The sequence below is a fragment of the Oryctolagus cuniculus genome, chromosome 17, assembly GCF_964237555.1.
Source record: "Oryctolagus cuniculus chromosome 17, mOryCun1.1, whole genome shotgun sequence".
In the NCBI taxonomy this organism is placed as follows: domain Eukaryota; kingdom Metazoa; phylum Chordata; class Mammalia; order Lagomorpha; family Leporidae; genus Oryctolagus; species Oryctolagus cuniculus.
Window position 1 is genome coordinate 44,107,727 of NC_091448.1, and position 16,313 is coordinate 44,124,039.

The following is a 16,313-nucleotide window of genomic DNA, read 5'->3' on the forward strand; positions in this document are numbered from 1 at the left end:
GCTTCTTCCAGGTCTCCCATATGGGTGCAGGGGTCCAAGGACTTGGGCCATCTTCTACTGCTTTCCCAGGCCATAGCAGAGAGCTGGATTGGAAATGAAGCAGCCGGGACTCAAACTGGCGCCCATATGGGATGCTGGCACTGTAGACAGCGACTTTACCCACTATGCCACAGCGCTGGCTCTTGCAGTGCCTTTTTCTATGTATTCGCTCATTCAATCCTCATAAGGACCTACGAAGTAGGAATGGCTGTAAACATCCCCATTTTATAGACGAAGGAACTGAAACCTAGAAAGAGTATGTCGTTTGTCCGAGGTCCCACATAGTAGACACAGCCCACTACATTCTGCTGTCTCTTGCATTCCTCCTATTTGAGAAATCTGTCCATTGAAAGTGGGATTGGTTTTTGAAAGCAGCCGAAAGGCAGGTATTCAGAGTTCATCAGTGGTGGGCGAGTGTTCCTTTTGAAGCCTCAGGGCACCTTATTTACACTCTGGAAGTCCTAATGACTTGGGCAAAGCAGCAGTCCCAAAGGGAGGAACTATATATAGTCGGTTATGAACTGCAGGGCCCTCAGGCTATAGGCTGTTCTAGAACTGGGCTGTTCAATACCTCAGCCACTAGCCTAACACGTGGTGTTGAGCACCCAGATGTTGCTAATCTAAATTGGGAGTAGCCCTAGGTGTAAAATACCCACTGGATTTTGAAGCTTTTGTACAAAAAAGGCAAAATGTTATAACTTTTAAAAAGTGTTTTTTCAAATAAAAAGATGCTTAGAGCAAGTGAGACAATACATAAAATGCAAAGATGTATTAAAGACACTCCACCCTCCTACAGTAACCAGTTTTATATTCCCCTTTAGAAAAACATGCATGTACACACACATATAGAGGTTTTATTTCATTTACTTACATACACATACATATGCACTGATTTTATTTTTCCCCAAAATTAATTGAAGCACACTGGAGTGTTTGGGACTGTGGGTTATGTCTTCTACCCCCCACCCCCACCCCACCACCCCTTTTTTTCCACTAGAATTACTTTCTCCTTCCTTGGTTCTTTTCTCTGATAATCTTTTTTTTGGGGGAGGGGGCAGGCAGAGTGGACAGTGAGAGAGAGAGAGAAAGGTCTTCCTTTTGCCATTGGTTCACCCTCCAATGGCCGCCACGGCCGGCGCGCTGCGGCTGGTGCATCGCACTGATCCGAAGCCAGGAGCCAGGTGCTTCTCCTGGTCTCCCATGGGGTGCAGGGCCCAAGTACTTGGGCCATCCTCCACTGCACTCCCGGGCCATAGCAGAGGGCTGGCCTGGAAGAGGGGCAACTGGGACAGAATCCGGCGCCCCGACCAGGACTAGAACCTGGTGTGCCGGCGCCGCAAGGCGGAGGATTAGCCTAGTGAGCCACGGCGCCAGCCCTTCTCTGATATTCTTTCTCAATGCTCCCCCCCACCACCACCACTTATGTACAAACTGGGCAGATGAAATCTTTTACAAAACTGGGATTTCTTACACTTCTGTATTGTGGTCCATTCAGTGGATTGTAAAAACCTTTCCAAGCCAGCTGATATGGTTCTTTTTTATTTTTTTTTATTTATTTTTTACAAAGAGAGAAAAGAAGAGTCAGAGAGAGAGAGAGAGAGAGAGAGAGAGAGAACAAGAGAGAGAGAGAGGTCTTCCTTCCGCTGGTTCCCTAATTGTCTGCAACAGCCGGAGCTGAGCTATCAGGAGCCAGGAACCAGGAGCTTCTTCCAAGTTTCCCATGCCGGTGCAGAGGCCCTTCTACTGCTTTCCTAGGCCATAGCAGAGATAGGAAATGGAGCAGCCAGGACCCGAACCAGCATCTATATGGGATGCCAGCACTGCAGGTGGCAGCTTTACCTGCTACGCCTCCATGCCAGCCCCGATGATATGGTTCTGATTGACTTGTCACTTCATGTCCCTTATTTTCAAGTTTTCTAACTTGAGAGTTCTGTAATAGACATTGTCTGTCATCATATTTCACATTTTTTAAAGCTTTATTTGAAAGGCAGAGTAACAGGGGTGGGGGTGGAGAAAGAGAGATCTGTATGCTGGTTCACTCTTCGAATGCCAGGGCCAGGCTAGTCTGAAGCCAACAGCCAGGAAGCAACTCTGTCAAGGTCTCCTACGTGGGTGGCAGGAACCCAAGTACTTCAGCCACCATCTGGTGTCTTCCCATGTACATTAGCAAGAAGCTGAATTAGAAGTGGAGTAGCATATTCAAACCAGGCACTCTGATATGAGATGTAGGCATCCCAAGTGGTGGCTTAACCTGCTTCACCACAATGCCTACCCTGCACATATTTATGTTTACCAACTGATTTTACTAATGGTATCTTTTTCCATACAAAGATAAAATTTTCATGTGGTCAAAGATCTTCCCTATCATAACATCTCAGTTTCTCATCTTGAGTCATCCTTTCAGCAGAAAAAAATTTAAGGATTTATTTATTGGAAGAGCAGAGTGGCTGTGCCAGGCCAAAACCAGAAGCCATGAACTCCATCCAGGTCTCCATGTAGGTGGCAGAAGCCCAAGTATTTGGGCCATCTTTGCTGCTTCCCCAGGTGCATTAAATTGGAGCAGCAGGACCTAAACTGGAACTCTCGTATGGGATGTTGGGATCTAGCATCGTAGGCCATGGCTTATACTTGTTGTGCCACAACATTGGCTCCTCTCATCAAATTTTTATGTAAATATGTTTCAGAGTACTTTCATTTTTTTCTTGGTTTAACTATTGCCTCATTCCCTTGTTTCCTAGATGTTTTAAAATTTGTAATGTTTTAATTATATTTAAATATTTTATCTGGGATTAAGTTTTGCATATGATATGAAACAGGTCCAGCTATTTAAAAAGTTGTAATTTGTGGGGCTGGCATTGTAGCACAGCAGGTTAAACTGCTGCTTATGATGCCAACATCCTACATCAAAGTGCTAGTTTGAGTCCCAGCTGTTCTGCTTCCAATCTAAATTCCTGCTAAGGCACTACGACAACAGATGATGGTTCAAGTGCTTGGGCCCCTTCCACCTATGTGGGAGACCTGTTCTGCCTCTTTGCTTCAGCCTGGCCCAGCTGATGCTGTTGTGACCATTTGGGGATTGAACCAGTAGACAGAAGATCTCTCTGTCCTCTCTGATGCTCTGCCTTTTAAATAAAGTATTTAAATATTTTTGCTATAATTTTTAAATTCTTTTAAGATTTTTATTTATTTGAAAGAGTTACAGAGAGAGGTAGAGACAGAGAGGTCTTCCATCTGCTGGTTCACTCCCCATATGGCTGCAATGGCCGGAGCTGGCCAATCTAAAGCCAGGAGCCAGGAGCTTCTTCCAGGTCTCCCATGTCTCCCATGTGGGTGCAGGGGCCCAAGGACTTGGGCCATCTTCTGCTTTTCCAGGCCACAGCAGAGACCTGGATTGGAAAAGGAGCAGCCGGGACTAGAACCAATGCCCATTTGGGATGCCGTTGCTTCAGGCCAGGGTTTTAACCCACTGCACCACAACACCAGCCCCTATAATTTTTAAATTCTAGGATTAGAGATTTTGTTTTGCTTTTTTAAAGATTTATTTATTTGAAAGGCAGAATTAGAGAGGGAGAAAGAGAGATCCTCAAACCGCTGATCACTCCCCAAATGGCTGCAATAGCTAGAGCTGGGCTGATCCGAAGACAGGCGCCAAGAGCTTCTTACAGGTCTCCCAAGTAGGTGCCAGGGGCCCAGGTACTTGGGCCATCCTCTGCTGCCTTCTCAGGCACACTATCAGGGAGCTGGATTGGAAGTGGAGCAGCCAGCACTCAAAACTGGTGCCTATATGGGATGCTGGCACTGCAGGGGGTGGCTTTACCTGCAATGTCATAGCACCAATCTCAGGACTACAAATTTTGTAAAAATCCTACTATATAATCCAAATCAGCAACCCTGAGAAGTATGTCAGTTTTGAGTGAACTCAAGGATGAAACTGGAATTATTAGCCCTAGTTCTATTTGTGATAAATAAAGGAGGCAGTGTGGCAGCTTTTCATCAATGGGGCTCCATATACCTACAGAACTCTCAAAGGGGTCAAGGAAATCTGAAACAGTATGTTTCAGGGGGGAAAAGAGCCTATTATTTTTGTAAATAAAAAATTCCTTGGCCGGTGCCGCGGCTCACTAGGCTAATCCTCCGCCTGCGGCGCCAGCACACCGGATTCTAGTCCCGGTCGGAGAGTTGGATTCTGTCCCGGTTGCTCCTCTTCCAGTCCAGCTCTCTGCTGTGGCCCGGGAGTGCAGTGGAGGATGGCCCAAGTGCTTGGGCCCTGCACCCGCATGGCAGACCGGGAGGAAGCACCTGGCTCCTGGCTTCGGATCTGCGCAGCGCGCCAGCCATAGCGGCCACTTGGGGGATGAACCAACGGAAGGAAGACGTTTGTCTCTCTGTCTAAATCTGCCTGTCTGCTGTTAAAAAAAAAAAAAAAAATCCTGATTATTAGAACTCTTCACGGTAGTTTTTTTAAGGTTTTTTTTTTTTTTTTTTTTTTTTTTTTTTTTTTTTTTGACAGGCAGAGTGGAGAGAGAGAGAGAGAGAGAAAGGTCTTCCTTCCGTTGGTTCACACCCCCAATGGCCACCACGGCCAGTGCGCTGCACCATTCCAAAGCCAGGAGCCAGGTGCTTCTCCTGGTCTCCCACACAGGTGTAGGGCCCAAGGACTTGGGCCATCCTCCACTGCACTCCCAGGCCACAGCAGAGAGCTGGACTGGAAGAGGAGCAACCGGGACTAGAACCCGGGGTACCGGCGCCACAGGAAGATTAGCCTAGTGAGCCGCAGCGCCGGCCTATATTAGTTTTCTGGGGCTGTCTTACCAAAGCTCCACAGACTGAATGCCTTAAGTAATATTTATTTTCTCCTAATTCTGGAGGTTAGATGTCAGAGATCAAGGTGCTAGCAGAATTGGTTTCTTCTGAGGCCTCTCTTGCTGGCTTAAAAAATGTCCACCTTCTCCCTTTTTATGGTCTTCCTCCTGTGTTTATCTGTCCTACTCCATTTTTTTAAAAAAGAGATGTATTTTTTTTTTTTTAATTTGAACAGCAGAGTGACAGAAAGAGACAGAGTTCTATCCACTGATTTACTCCCCAAATGGTTACAACAGCTGGTACTATGAGAGACTGGCACCTTCTCTTCCTATCTGTAATTCTGACTTATAAATAAATCTTTAAAAAAGATACTATCTAAAGTAACCAAGGAATTGAGATTACAATCTTCTTAAGTCACTGAAGAAGTCAACAAATGAATAACAATATAGGTTAGAGGTAAAAACAATGAGTGGAGCTACAAAGACTTTTCTTTTAAAGATTTATTTATTTATTTGAAAGGCAGAGAAAGATCCTTCATCTAGTTCGATCCCCAAATGGCCACATCGGCTGGAGCTGGGCCTATCCAAAGCCAGGAGCTAGGAGCCAGGAGCTTCTTCCAGGTTTCCCACGTGGATACAAAGACCCAAGTATTTGGGCCATCTTCTGTGCTTTCCCAGGTGAATTAGCAGGGAGCTGGATCAGAAGTGGGGCAGGTAGGACTTGAAACAGCACCCATATGGGATGCTGGTGACACAGGCAGCAGCTTTATCCACTATGCCACAGCACCAGCCCCTACAAAGATTTTTCTAGAAGATTACAAGGATTAGTGTTAAGACTAATCTTAAACTTTTGTAGAAGATGGAATATACAGTAAAATATCCATGTTTACATTCTAGGTAATGAAAAATCAAAGCATAAGGATAAACCTAAAAGATCATTTCAGTGTATATTAATAAATGCTATGTGAATTTCATGGAAGTAAGTAATAGGTATTATATATGTGTAGGTCAGTGACTCTGAATGGAGGAAGAAAGCAGTGTTTTTTCAAATTTTACTTAAACTTGGACCTAGGAAAGAAATCCTAATGATATTGTTAACCATTTCCTCAGGACCTTAGCCCATTATGCTGTGACAAAAGCCATTTAATGTTGGATAAACTGAACATTAATTAACACTGAGCCAGACACACAGGATCATAAAAACCTCTGCATCTGCCCTTTGAAAATGCATCACAGAAACCTGAAACTATATCCACAATTAACAATCAGTGGTTGTAACTCATTTTTTACGTCCAGAAACTAAGATCCAGAAAGATTCAAATGACTTGTTTAAAGACACTGAAATAGTTATTGGTGGATCCAGGCACCAGTTTTCCTAAATTCTAAATTCCAATCTAATGCTCTTAACTACTCTTTTCAAACCATTAATTTCTATTTTTAGTATTCAGGGTTTTTATCCAGTGTGCAATTCTGGTCACAAAACACATGACATAAGAGTGAAAGATATATTCTATTTATTTAGATGCCAATCTTATTCCAAAAAAGGCTTATAAGGATATAGATAAAACAGTAATCTAAAAAAAGATTAAAATTTTAAAATTAGACTAAGGAAAATAAAAACAGGAAGCTGGAACCAAGAACGTGACTAGCATACAAATAAATACTTGTTGGAGGTGGACTACAAATCAGGTTCTAAGTGGTCTAGCATTAGTACAAAGAGTAAACAGTTGAATATTTACTTTCCTAAAGTAAAAAACAGCAATTAAGGAAAAGCACAACTAGGTCCAGAGAAAACTTCTCCCATGCATCCTTAAGTAAAATATTAACTATAATGATAAGCACCCTTTTAGAGTATCCACAGCAAATAAGTTTCATACAGAGATTTTTCAAATGGATTGCTAAAAAGCACAATCCAGAAAAAGCAACTCTGTAGAGGCCAGTAAAATGCCAGCTATATACAGGAAAAATAGAGCTTAAGTATTTCCCCTCAAATTTCAGAACAAAAATGAAGCTTTTGAAAAGTTAAAGAAAAATGAAAAGTCATAAACACTAGAAATGTATACAAATTCAAGATCCAGATGATTTTCCTTACAAAAGGAAATGCTTCTTGATGCACATCTGTAACTTTCAATCTTGGCATTCATGTCATACCTCTCAGTTGCTTGGTTTGCCCACTACGAACTGAATCGGGCAGTCTAGGGGAAATGATCAATTTAATAATCCTATGTTTCTTTTTTCTTTCTTTCTTTTTTTTTTTAAAGATTTATTTATTTGTTGCAGAGGCAGAGGCAGAGAGAGGTCTTCCATTTGCTTGTTCACTCCCCAGTTGGCTGCAACGGCTGGAGCTGAGCTGAGCTGAGGTGATCCGAAAGCCAGAAGCCTGGGTCTTTTTCCTGGTCTCCCACGCAGTTGCAGGGGCCCAAGGAATTGGGGCATCTTTCATTTTCCCAGGCCACAGCAGACAGCTGTATTGGAAGTGGAGCAGCCCACACTCAAACCAGTGCCTATATGGGATGCCAGTACTGCAGGCAGCAGCTTCACCCACACGCCACAGCGTTGGCCCCAATCCTATGTCTTTCAAGGAGGTTTAGTTTTAGCAAAGATTTGGATAGCTGTTCCAATCACCCCTAGATAACACATTTAACCCATCCATATTTTCCTTTTTTTGTTTCTGTTTTCTTCCTCACATTAGGCTATTAGATTCACTTTCCAATTCATAAAAATTACATTTATTACAGACTGGTCTCAAGATCCCATATCACATTTGTTAGCTGCATACTTAGCGGTTGAAATGCCAGCTTTTGAGATCCTTGAAAAACATTCATATTGTTTCCAGTAAGCCTATTAAACACATAGATAGTACCTTGGGACCCATGGCAAAGACAGAAGGAGAGGGAAAAGTAGAAGCTACCTTCAGCTTCAGCTTGAGGATAAGAGTAAGGAGAAGTAAAGCAAAGGAAAAGATCACCACCTTGATCTGAACTGAGAGGTGGGCGTATGTTGAGGAAGAGCTAGAACCAGTTGTGGCTATACCAAAAGCAGAATGACTTAGAATATGAACTCTGCTCCAACGCTTGGAAGAATAAAATGGTAAGGTGCTAAACTGGATTTTCAAAGTGGTCATACAGTGGAGGAGATCCTCAGGTTCTCAGCTCGTTCCAATCTAGTAGCAGTTCAAGCACGGGTAGAGGCTCAAGCATGGTTGAGGTGGACCAGGAAGGACTCCAGATCACAGTCAAAGTCCTTGAATGGCATAGACTCCAATGGACTACGTTGGGTAGCTTGTGTCTCCATGATAAAATTCACTGGCTGCTTCTGTAGGAGCTCTGGGTCAAAGGCCATACCCCGAAAGAAAGGGTGGACTTGGAAGTGATGTAGATAACGCAGACGGTGGAGGGGATTCTGGCATAAGAGCTGAAGGAAAATAGAGCATGAAGGATAAGGGATGAGGTAGAGAAGAAGCTGAACTGAGAAGATGGAAAAGAAGTTTGTGAAGCTGTGGAGGGAAGGAAGGACCCTACAAATTTGAGGATTTGAAAAAGAGGGAGCATTAGAGGATAATTTGTGGCAATGGTAGGAATAAAGGAACTGTGTGCATTTTCAGGTGGTAAGAGTGCAGAACTAGTCCACTCTCAGGATTTATCTGTTCTGGATGGGGAGGAGATTGGAGAGATCAGGAACTCAGGAATGAAATCTGAAGAACTGAAGGAAATCTGAAGGTTAGAGGGCAAGTAGTGAGGTGGTTAATTAGAGCTCCTCTAAAAAATTAATCAATGGAACTGGAAGTGTAACTTCAATGAAAAGGGAAGGATACAGTGAATGGACTGGTGGTCAAGAAGAAAAATGCTTACCCTTACCTCATGAAGCAGGAGTGAGAGCTCCTGGTTAAGAGAAGCTGGGATCTCAGAGTCACAGTGGGTCACATTTGCCAACATGGCCACATGATCTCTACCTGCAGCCACTGGGAACTGAGTTAAGAGGCAGGAAGTGGGAATAAAGCAAAATTTCCTAGTCTTTCTTCACAGAGCACAGCTCCCCTGTTCTCTGCCCTACACCATTCTCACCTTTCCAGTTGCCAGAGAGAAAAGCAAGACACCCAAGGACCACCAATCAGCAGCATGGTTGTAAGGCCCTCCACTCAGGACCTCTGGGGCTACAGATTTGAAAGATACTTGTCACTGATATCTTTTGGCTCTCTTGCCCAATGCTTACCCACCAGCTTTAGTCTCTCTTACCCATGTATTGAAGAGTGCCACAAATAGTATAGGCTCGGGCTCCCTGGGGTAGGCGGCGGGACAGACCAAAGTCTGTCAGTTTCAGATGGCCTATGAAAAAAGATAAGGCAACAGCAGCACTCCATTCTATCCCTCATCAGCCATGATTTATTTCCAAACTAAGATAACTCTTATACTGGGATTGGGAAACAAAAAAGTCTTACCTCGTTCATCCAGAAGGATATTTTCCATCTGAAAGACACAGGTGAGAAGTTATTATTCTTCTTCTTCCTTTCAACTCTCTTTCACCACAGATAACCACAGCTGAAGAAGATGCCCTGCTCAGCATTCAAGTCTATACCAGGCCGGCGCCGTGGCTCACTAGGCTAATCCTCTGCCTGCAGTACCGGCACACCGGGTTCTAGTCCCGGTCGGGGCACCAGATTCTGTCCCAGCTGCTCCTCTTCCAGTCCAGCTCTCTGCTGTGGCCCGGGAGTGCAGTGGAGGATGGCCCAAGTGCTTGGGCCCTGCACCCGCATGGGAGACCAGGAAGAAGCACCTGGCTCCTGGCTTCAGATTGGAGCAGCGGCCGGCCATGGCGGCCACTTGGGGGGTGAACCAACTGAAAAAGGAAGACCTTTCTCTCTGTCTCACCGTATAACTCTGCCTGTCAAAAAAAAAAAAAAAAAAAAAAAAGTCTATACCTAAAGGCCCCTTACACAAATCCCTGGCACCCATTGGGGCCCTATGGTCAGCTGTTCTCAGCTCTCCACCTGCCTTCTTGACCTACTGGGACTTCTTACTGAGGCTTATCCTCAGACAAAGAGAAAAAGCACTTAACTCTACCTTCACATCTCGATGGATGATGCCCAAGTCATGGAGATAGCCTGTGAATGATAGTAAGCATGGAATGTGCTGAGCTCTCCTTTCCAGTTTCCCTAGTAGGCCCTACCCCATCCTTACCCTTTTCCTTAGACTTCCAGAGTTAATATCAATTATTTCTCCCATCCCCTGCAACTTACCTCTTCTCTCCCCATTTCCTTTACCCATTTCACTTACACAGCACCAGGATCAGCTCGGCAGCAAAAAGACGGATGGAAGCCTCAGGAAAGCAGCCAACAGCAGACCAAAGGGAGTACAGATCTGTGCTGCAGTAGCTACACACTGCAAAGCACCAGAAGTGTAGGCAATGTTTTGGGGGCTACAGTGTCTGGACTCAAGGCCTTGTAGGCCTCCTACCCTAACTGATGTCACCTGCTGTTCCCTCTCCCTTTGGGATACAGAGGTGCTATGAGAAGGGAACAGAGCAGAGGTAAAACAAGCCCAGAGAGACAAGTAATCTCAGGTAGGAAGAATGATTCAAGGACCCTTGGGGTTGAGGAGAGGGGCTAGATACTCACTAATGAAGAGGTGCCGTTTTCCTTGCCAGCTATCCCCCAAGCTGTGTAAAAAAGGATGGCTGATCTGTTGCTAGGGACAAAGAAAAGAGGAAGTTAAGGAACAACAAGGTCACCAAGAATAAAGGCAGCCCAAAAATCTGGTTATACTGAGAAGGAGCCGCTGCCTCACTTCTGTTTAGAGGAACTCAATAATTGAGATTGACAGCTTGGTAATCCTGGAACCAGCATGATACTAAGAAACATACTGGGACATGCTGGAGATTTCTCTGCCAAGAGCTTGAGTACCTATGTTGATAGCTGATGGCTACTTTTCCCAGGATTTAATCTGCTATTAAATAAGGCTGAAACAAACAGCAGGAGCAGAACCAGGAAAATCAAGGAATTTCAACAAGAAAGGTGCTTCCCCCAGATACGGTTTAGCTCTTCTCACAATCCTTTCCAGGTCTCAGCATACCTGGATGCTAACCTCTTCTTTACATTGCCTCACGGTGTTCCTCTGTAGGACTTTTACCTTGGGTACCACCTATAAAAGGAAAAGACTGATGACTCATGGAGGAGAATAGTATATTTAATCATTTATTCCTCCAAATTTCTCTGGAACCAAGATTAGAAGCAGGGAATAAAACATAATGTGGAAAAATGCCTAGGTCCTACCTTCACAGCAAATACAGCTTTCTGCGTACAATCTAGCACCTTCAGGACAGTTCCAAAGGAACCTTTGGCTACAAGGGATAAAATCTGTTGAGAAAAGGAGAACATGACAATTGAAACCTGTTGTTTCTAGATTTCTCCCAGACAGACCTCTCCCAAGGATTCCATTGACCTACCTTTAAATGCTGCTGCCCCCTAATGGGTCTCATAGGGAACTCCGGTAAAAAGAGGTTGATGAACTGAGGCACCGGCCATTCAGACAGAGGCTTCTCTGTTAGCAGTGGGGCTGGCTCTAGGGGCTTTGGGTGCCGGCACTGATGCCCCCAGGGTTCCCTCAGCTCTTCCAGACCTGACCTGATGGGCCCCACACCTGACCAGAGGCTCTTCCAGCCTCGGGCCCAACGGCCCTGGATGTTGCTGCCACCCTGCTAAAAACCAAGGAAGCCACTCTAAACCTTCTGCCACTGAGGCATTGCAGGTTCTGCCCAACTCAGCAGGTCCTCTGTCCCCTCAAGTCTCAGCCCCTGAGGTACACTTCTGATGAGGCAAAATTCCCAATCTCTTGTGCTAAGGCCTGGATTTCCTGGACACAATTCAAATCTAACTACTGGACGTTTTCTCCATCAGACACCAGCAATACAATCTGAGCTTTCTTCACACTGTAGGCCATGCTTTCTCACATTACAGCCTCCTTGCCCATCCCACAGTGGGGGTGCTCCTAACAAGATACTTCCCAGGACTCGGGCCATTATTCCTTCACCTCCCTCTACAGGCTGCCAGAGCCCCACAGCCTACCTTGTGAGGAGCAGCCACCCGGGTGTGTTGCCCCTGCCGACAGCTCACTGCTCCCATCCCAGCCTCCCAGCCTCCCAGCCTCTGCCTCCTCTCTCCTTCTGCTAAATCTGTCCCAGTTACATAAGCACTTCCTCCCCCTGATGTGCATCACACATGAGCCCTGCCTCTTCTGATGTGTAGAAAATCCATCAGAATGAGGCCAGTGGCACATTACAGCTGGGAAGTATCTGTGCTATAGTTTCAGAGCAGAGGAAGGAGGAGGCGACCCTTGTTAAAGTGGCAGCTGTAAGACATCTTGGGTTGGTGGTGAGGGAAAGACACAGGTTTAATACATGCACTCAATACAACCCCCCCCCCCCAAAAAAAAAAAAAAAACAGCATCAAATTTAAAATATTTTTTTTTCTTTCAATCATTTTTGCCATTTTCCAGGGTATATCCCAGGGGGAAGAGTAGGAGAACCATGGCCAGCCCTAGCTCCAATCACCATCCTCCCAAATGAGCTAAGCACATAGACTGGGGAAAAGCTGATTCTTCCCAAGACAATAATACCTTTTATACAAGGCAGTGGAGTGAGGGACAAAGGATTAGCCCATTCCCCTAAGCTTCCTGGCAGAGGGAGGACAGTTACACTTAGAAATATGTGTGTGTGTGTGTGTGTGTTTATAAAAATTTATCATACTTGACCCTTTCAGTTGATCCCCAGGGCCCATTCCCTGGGTCTTGCTCTCTTGTTGCCTCTGGCCCTGGAACTGATCAGCATGAGATGGAACTCAGCATAATATTATCTACCATACCCCACAGGGAACAGGCCAGCTACTAAAGAACAGTGCCTTTCTCCCCTGTACCCTCTGTGGGCTCCTGACCCCCACAAATCTTGAGGGATGAAGGGAAGCCCCTCCCACCCCACAAGTCCCTGGGGCCTGAGCCAGAGTCAGATCCTGTAATGTAGCCACTCAGATTGACAGATCACTTGCGCCTGCCAAAGATGGACTTCTTGCCAGGGTTCTTGTCGCCCACACTTAAACCGATGAGGAGCCGGGCTTTCTCCTCCTCTTCCTGCTGTTGCATGTTCAGGTCTGATTTAGTTTCTAGCTTTCCCCGGACCTCAGACCCTGTTGCAGGCTTCAGCCTTAGCTTCTCTTTGATTACCTGGCAAGTTGGAGAGGAGTAGAAGGAAAGGTAAATATTAGTGGGACATGTAGAATAAGTCAAATTGAACCAAGTCAAGAACTATTTATTAAACTTACATGCAAGGCACAATGAGACAATTCAAATTATAAAATAGTCTCTGCTTTCAAGAAGCTTACAGTCTAAATAGAACCCAATCTAAGCCTGATGTTATGTAAGCCCTTAATTCCCTTAAAATCAGTGGTGGTTAACAAATAATAGAAACACTTCAGCAAACATTCAGTTTAATCAACTGGGTAAAATCCTGGAGAGGGCATGGATAGAAGTCACTCTTTTCACCTGTCCCTTCCCAAGGCTATTTGTTAATATATATTAGAATGAAAGGCTCCTGAGCAGGAGATTTGCTTGCCAGCCCCTGCTAACCAAAAAGCCATGAGCCCTGGCGGGATACCTGGGCAACCAGGGCTTTGCGGCTATCCCTTTTGACAGCCATAGCAAAGTCTAGCCATGTCCATGTGTTGTTGTGGTATTCCAGACAGGGCAGCACCAGGTTTAGGTCACCCCAATCCACACTGTTTTTCTCACCCTGCAAGAAAAGGAGGTGCAGAGGAAAGAAAAGAAAAAAAACACATTAAGTTACCATTTTGAGTCTAAGCCAGTACTTTAGTGTGAGTACTGTGACATCAACCTACATATATTGATTTTTTCTTACCTCAGTCTGATAATTGTGCTGACTCCTGAAGGGAGCAGAGGGAACCTATCACCCATATCCCAGCATCACAAGAAGCCTGGCTGTTTCCCTGACTATAATATCTGATGATCCTATCTGGTACCATTCCCACTGTATTCTAGACAGTACAGAGAAGATGCAGACCTTGTAGCTGACACACAGTGGAACCTGTGGAATCTTTATGTAGATGAAGGAGTTGTTCATGGCAGCTCGCTCTTTCATCTTGTCAATATCATCCACAGGGTGCTAGAAAAAGCAGGAAAGGAACATGAGCTCCAAAATCATCAGAAGAAATGCAGGAACTTCAACATCTTTCCTTTTACCCCCTGAGTAGACTTAAAGGAAACAGAAGAAATCTCCAGTCAGGCCAGTTTCTCAGAACTCTCTTTTTCTGTAATCAAGACATGTCTGGTACCTCAGGTGATTTGCGAAATGACCTTCTGACCCCAGAACTCCGAGTCAAGCCCTGCGCCACACCCTTCCCAGGGCCCAGTGGTACTGAATCATCTGTGGCAATCAGCTGCCGAGGTTTCACCACTGGTATGCCTGTGAAAAAGAAAGTGCAGAGTGGGCAACACGGTACAGCAGTTTTAAGCTGCTGCTTGCAAACTGTGATACCCACAGCCCATACTGGAGTGCCTGGTTCAAGTCCTGGTTATTCTGCTTCTGATCTAACTTCCTGTTAATGCACTCTGGGAGGTAGCATATGGTAATTCAAGTGCTTGGGCCCCTGCTGCCCATGCAGGAGACACAGATGGAATTCTGGGTTTCTGGCTTTGCCCTAGCCCAGCTTTGGCTGCTGCAGGCACTTGGGGAGTGAACCAGCAGATGGTAGAACTCTCCCCCGCCCTCCCCTGCCTTTTAAGTAAAAATAAATTTTTTTTTTTTTTTTAAAGAAACAGAAAAAAGAAGCACACTAGCTCTCATCCTCTTTCTGAACCTTCAGCTGTCTCTATGGGTGCCACCCTATTCTTTTTTTTTTTTTTTGGACAGGCAGAGTAGACAGTGAGAGAGAGACAGACAGAGAGAAAGGTCTTCCTTTGCCATTGGTTCACCCCGCAATGGCCACTGTGGCCGGCGCGCTGTGGCTGGCGCACTGCGCTGATCTGAAGCCAGGAGCCAGGTGCTTCTCCTGGTCTCCCATGCGGGTGCAGGGCCCAAGGACTAGGGCCATCCTCCACTGCACTCCTGGGCCACAGAAGAGAACTGGACAGGAAGAGGAGCGACTGGGACAGAATCCGGCGCCCCGACCGGGACTAGAACCCGGTGTGCCTGCGCCACAGGCGGAGGATTAGCCTAGTGAGCTGTGGCGCCGGCCAACCCCATTCTTCTTGATGCTCCACCATCAAAGTTCTCACCAGTCGTCACCAGTTTGGATTTATCTTCTTCATCTCCAACTTCATCATCTTCCACACTTCGGCCAGGAAAGAAAAAGCCCATCATTCTATGGAAGAACTGGTGTGTCAGCTGGATGGTGAGAGGCACCACATTTACCTAAAGGAGAAAAGGTTTAAGAAGTAATTAAGGTCAGACCCCATCCTTCCATTTCCTAACCCTACTATGATGTAATACGCAGCTAGCTTCTGCTTCCCTTTGTTCCTGGGCCCCCAAGGAACAGTTTACTAACCTCAAAATGCTCCTTAACAGAGATACCCCCAACTGGCGGCCGGACTTTGCTGAAGAGGCGAAGTGCTAGCTGTCGCCCAGACTGGCAGGAGCTTTGGGGCCGCAGAACTACCTGTGGGGTAAAGTGAACAAGAGCCCAACCCAATGTCCTCTATACTACTGTAAGTCAACCTACTAATCTGCAGAATGAGAGAAGCAATGGTCTTATCAAGCTGGGCAAGCTTTAATCACATCACATCATCCAATTATTTCCTATAGTGGGTTTATATGGAAATGCCCTCTGCTAAGAAGTATGTAAATGAGCCAGAAATGGAGACTTGCCTTGTAGACAGCATTGGGGAGGAGGTTGTTCATAGTGAACCAGCCCAACTCCAAGAGATGTTCTGCGGTGTCATCAGATTTATTCACCTATAAAGACAGATTTTGGTGCGTCCACTGAGGTAAGCCTTTCTCAGGAGTTTGGTATATAAACTTGTTTTCAGGTTCTCCATATGCCCAATTCCACCCTTTGATATCTCTTTCCATTTTGTAAAATCAGTGCAACCTCTAATCCAGTTTCTCATAGGTACTACTGGCCAGGTCACTAAATGCTATTTCCTAGTCATTATGGCAACAAAAAATGTTATCATTCATTTCCAAATGTCCCCTTGTAGGAGAAAGCAATGAATAATGACTTCTCACCCCACGTCACTCATTAACTGCAGGAAAGCTGAATGTCAGTATTAGAATTATAGAATATAATAAGTATAGTATAATATATATTATATATGTATTATTATACTGCATATATCATATATATAGTAAGTATATATTATATACTATATATAATATAGTGTAATATATAGTGTAATATAGTATATATAATATAGTGTGATATAGTATAATAATTATAGAACAGAATAGAATTCGTAGCTTGACTGAGAAGAT

General features: G+C 45.0%; 2 protein-coding genes across 10 annotated transcripts in view; both read right to left on the minus strand.

Annotated features, from left to right (window-relative positions):
- Positions 1-6,338: 6,338 nt before the first annotated feature.
- On the minus strand, positions 6,339-12,110 carry RSKR (ribosomal protein S6 kinase related). 6 transcript variants are annotated; one of them, XM_070061138.1, is made up of 12 exons: positions 11,902-12,110; positions 11,283-11,534; positions 11,110-11,193; positions 10,910-10,978; positions 10,456-10,525; positions 10,115-10,219; positions 9,902-9,942; positions 9,280-9,307; positions 9,077-9,166; positions 8,906-8,994; positions 8,699-8,809; positions 6,339-7,306 (listed from the first exon to the last, which is right to left on the minus strand). In XM_070061138.1, exons 1-12 carry the CDS (start codon positions 11,956-11,958, stop codon positions 7,157-7,159), a joined length of 1,146 nt encoding a protein of 381 aa, XP_069917239.1. In that variant the 5' UTR covers positions 11,959-12,110; the 3' UTR covers positions 6,339-7,156. The 6 variants fall into 6 exon arrangements, with proteins under 6 accessions (XP_069917239.1, XP_069917238.1, XP_069917243.1 ...); XM_070061137.1 differs by having other exon boundaries at positions 6,339-8,255; XM_070061142.1 differs by lacking the exon at positions 11,283-11,534 and having other exon boundaries at positions 6,339-8,255.
- Positions 12,111-12,281: 171 nt separating this feature from the next.
- Positions 12,282-16,313, minus strand: part of BLTP2 (bridge-like lipid transfer protein family member 2) — a 30,005-nt gene continuing 25,973 nt past the window's right edge. For 2 of the 4 annotated variants that reach the window (XM_070061120.1, XM_070061122.1), the window contains exons 33-39: positions 15,708-15,794; positions 15,388-15,498; positions 15,119-15,254; positions 14,176-14,306; positions 13,905-14,006; positions 13,482-13,616; positions 12,282-13,051 (exon numbers count right to left, since the gene is read on the minus strand). In XM_070061120.1, coding sequence (XP_069917221.1) covers positions 12,869-13,051; positions 13,482-13,616; positions 13,905-14,006; positions 14,176-14,306; positions 15,119-15,254; positions 15,388-15,498; positions 15,708-15,794 — 885 coding nt within the window. In that variant the 3' untranslated portion in view covers positions 12,282-12,868. Of the gene's footprint in view, positions 13,052-13,481; positions 13,617-13,904; positions 14,007-14,175; positions 14,307-15,118; positions 15,255-15,387; positions 15,499-15,703; positions 15,795-16,313 lie in introns of all 4 variants that reach the window. The other 2 variants (XM_051825408.2, XM_070061121.1) reach the window with 2 other exon arrangements.

Excerpts from the sequence above, each read along its gene's own strand:
- RSKR (XM_070061137.1), bottom strand. The coding sequence starts at position 11,958 with ATGGGAGCAGTGAGCTGTCGGCAGGGGCAACACACCCGGGTGGCTGCT. Across the intron at positions 11,535-11,901 it reads GGGTGGCTGCTCCTCACAAG|CAGGGTGGCAGCAACATCCA; the intron begins GTAGGCTGTGGG and ends CTTGGTTTTTAG. Across the intron at positions 9,943-10,114 it reads CGAGCTGATCCTGGTGCTGT|GCTATCTCCATGACTTGGGC; the intron begins GTAAGTGAAATG and ends TATCATTCACAG.